We start from the raw sequence: 2,421 nt of genomic DNA, 5'->3' as shown, positions 1-2,421 counted from the left end.
CCACAGGCAGAAACAGAATGTAATATTTAAAAAAAATTATGTCTCATGAAAAAAAAAGGTTTTCCTTTCTATTTCATTCAGTAAATAAAACTATCTTATAGATTGGCTTATTTTATTTAGGAAAATTGAGGATGTTTTCAGAACAGAGTATAGGCTCATGAAAACAGAGAAACTTATATCTGTATTGGGCACTGGCATGGATTTATCCTCACTAATGTTTCCTCAGAGGATAAGGATGCTAAGGAATCCTGGGGTAATTACGGATGTAAGAATTGTATTGTTCCAATGTATTTCTTTTTTGTTTACTTAAATTTCCTCTTAAACTTCTTTAGTATTAGACCGTGAGCTCTTTGGGGGCAAGGACTCGATTCTACTAATTTGTACATTTCCAGTGCCTGATACTTAATAAATGCTTGATGACTAAAAGAATAAAAAAATGAATCATCCAACTTTCCATTATCATGATTTTCTTCACCCTTTTTTCTGGTCTGGGAATATCAGAGAAAAGATTATGAAATTTGGTCTTATCCTTTACTCTTCCCTTCTTGCCAGACTGGCATCTGCACTGAATTTGTATGCACATAAAAATCCTTTTATGTTCTGAAAAGCTTGAGGGACTCTGCTCTAGGATTTAGGGATTACCATTCACAGGACACTTAATGCTGGTGGGTTCATAAATTCAAAACTGAACCTAATAATTTGCTTGCATGGGCCAGTGACAGAGATGGCAATACAGATGGGACAGTCATGGTTATTCATGAATCAAAGTTGTTCAATAAATACAGCTCACTTTCAATTTTCAATCATGCTGCATATCATACGCTAGAAATTTCACATTTCTCAATGTCAATGCTTTCTATATTTAGTCTCTACAGCTGTAAAATCTCAAGCTATTTCCATGTAAGTGACAAAAATACTCAAATGGGTGGTTCTAAGAGAATGTCAACAAAATTGTTCAAATATTTGTAAAAATACAATTAGATGGATTCATGTCTACAATTTGGATTTCATATTTTATCTGATATCTTCAGCATGTCACTTTTGTGGGGTAATATTTTCCTTTTAGAAGGCAATCTTAAAAGCTGTTGAAAAGAAAAACTACCTTTTTTGTTTCACAATAGAATTCTCATCCAGCCTAATCGTGACATTTAGCAATGCCCATCCACTCAGAAACATAAAGAGATATCATGAAAATGTCCTCAAGCCCCTTACCATTAAAGACACATTGTCTGGGGGGTTAGGGGCTGTCATCATTCTGACCTTGTCTTTTTGCATGTTCTTTCCATCTTAATTGCCATGACCATTCTATAAGATGGATCATTTAGTCAATTTAATAAAAAATCAATCACTGTTTGATTTGAATTAATTGGCTAATGTATTTGAAAGTGTCAAGTTAGTTGCAGATAAAAATAAGTTTAAGTCAAAATGCTTGGTTCATTATTTCTTAAGCCAATTAAGATGTGATGGAAGCTTCCTTGCAAAAGTCAGAAATGCCATATGTAAGTAGGTTCTTGACAGATGGTATCAGGGGAAGCCTCCAACTGAGATCCTTACTGCTGCCCTGCAGGGTTGCATCAGGGAAAAGGATGTCAAAACCAAGTCATCAGCAAAAGGAGCTACCAGAAGTTGGGATCAAGAACTCAGGTTAGGAGTCAAACAAAAACCAAGAAAATAGAAAGAGAGTCTCCCTTGCTAGACTGTGACTCCATAAGGGCAGGAACTCTATTTTACTTACTGTTTTAGCCTGAGCACTGCACTGAAACATAGCAGGCACTCAATAAATATTAGTTGAATAAACAAATGAATAAATAATAAATGAGACTCAGATGAAACATACAGCAAGCCAGATCAGGGACATATGAGATCAAAATTTGACTTTGTAAAAGGGTTACAATCAGAGTCAGGCTGCAACCAAATCAGGAGCACCTGCAGTCAGAGTCAGAGCTGAGGAGGGAGAGCACAGGCATAGCGATTTGGCTGGCGAAGATCAGGTAAGGACATTAAGAGCCTTAGGAACTTTAGTGCCATTGATGTTCATCTTCCTCTAAATGACCCTCCTTGCTCAGGAAAAGCCTCCCCCAATTAGCAGGAGAGAAAATACAAAGATGTTAGTCAAATGAGTCACAAATAAATCCAAGTTTTATTATTTATTAAGGAGAATGCATTGAGGTGTGATCATTAGTTAATACCACACAATGTAGTCCAGAGATATAGTCATCGATATCAAAGTGGCACATGAATATGTACTTGACAGGAAACATGTTCTAGAAAAAAATAAATTTGTGCACATGACTTCAGAAATGATTTCTTATTCATTTACCTCCCCTATTAAGCCTGGTACATCAAGGGAAACTTCCCATATAAAAATATCATCTTGACTTTTCTTAACTGCTTTTGTTTGAGGTTAAAATAGTTTTCTGC

General features: G+C 35.7%; 1 protein-coding gene across 1 annotated transcript in view; it reads right to left on the bottom strand.

The window, feature by feature from the left end:
* LOC105812634 (contactin-5-like) overlaps window positions 1-2,421 on the bottom strand; it is a 115,924-nt gene that overhangs the window by 68,372 nt on the left and 45,131 nt on the right. Inside the window, exon 4 of the mRNA XM_012647138.1 lies at window positions 1,555-1,616. Within this exon, the coding sequence (XP_012502592.1) occupies window positions 1,555-1,616 (62 nt within the window). The remainder of the gene's footprint in view (window positions 1-1,554; window positions 1,617-2,421) is intronic.

This window comes from Propithecus coquereli, unplaced genomic scaffold (genome assembly GCF_000956105.1).
Source record: "Propithecus coquereli isolate 6110/MARCELLA unplaced genomic scaffold, Pcoq_1.0 Scaffold258, whole genome shotgun sequence".
NCBI lineage: Eukaryota > Metazoa > Chordata > Mammalia > Primates > Indriidae > Propithecus > Propithecus coquereli.
Note: the sequence above shows the minus strand (reverse complement) of the source record. Positions and strands in the feature narration are given on the sequence as shown.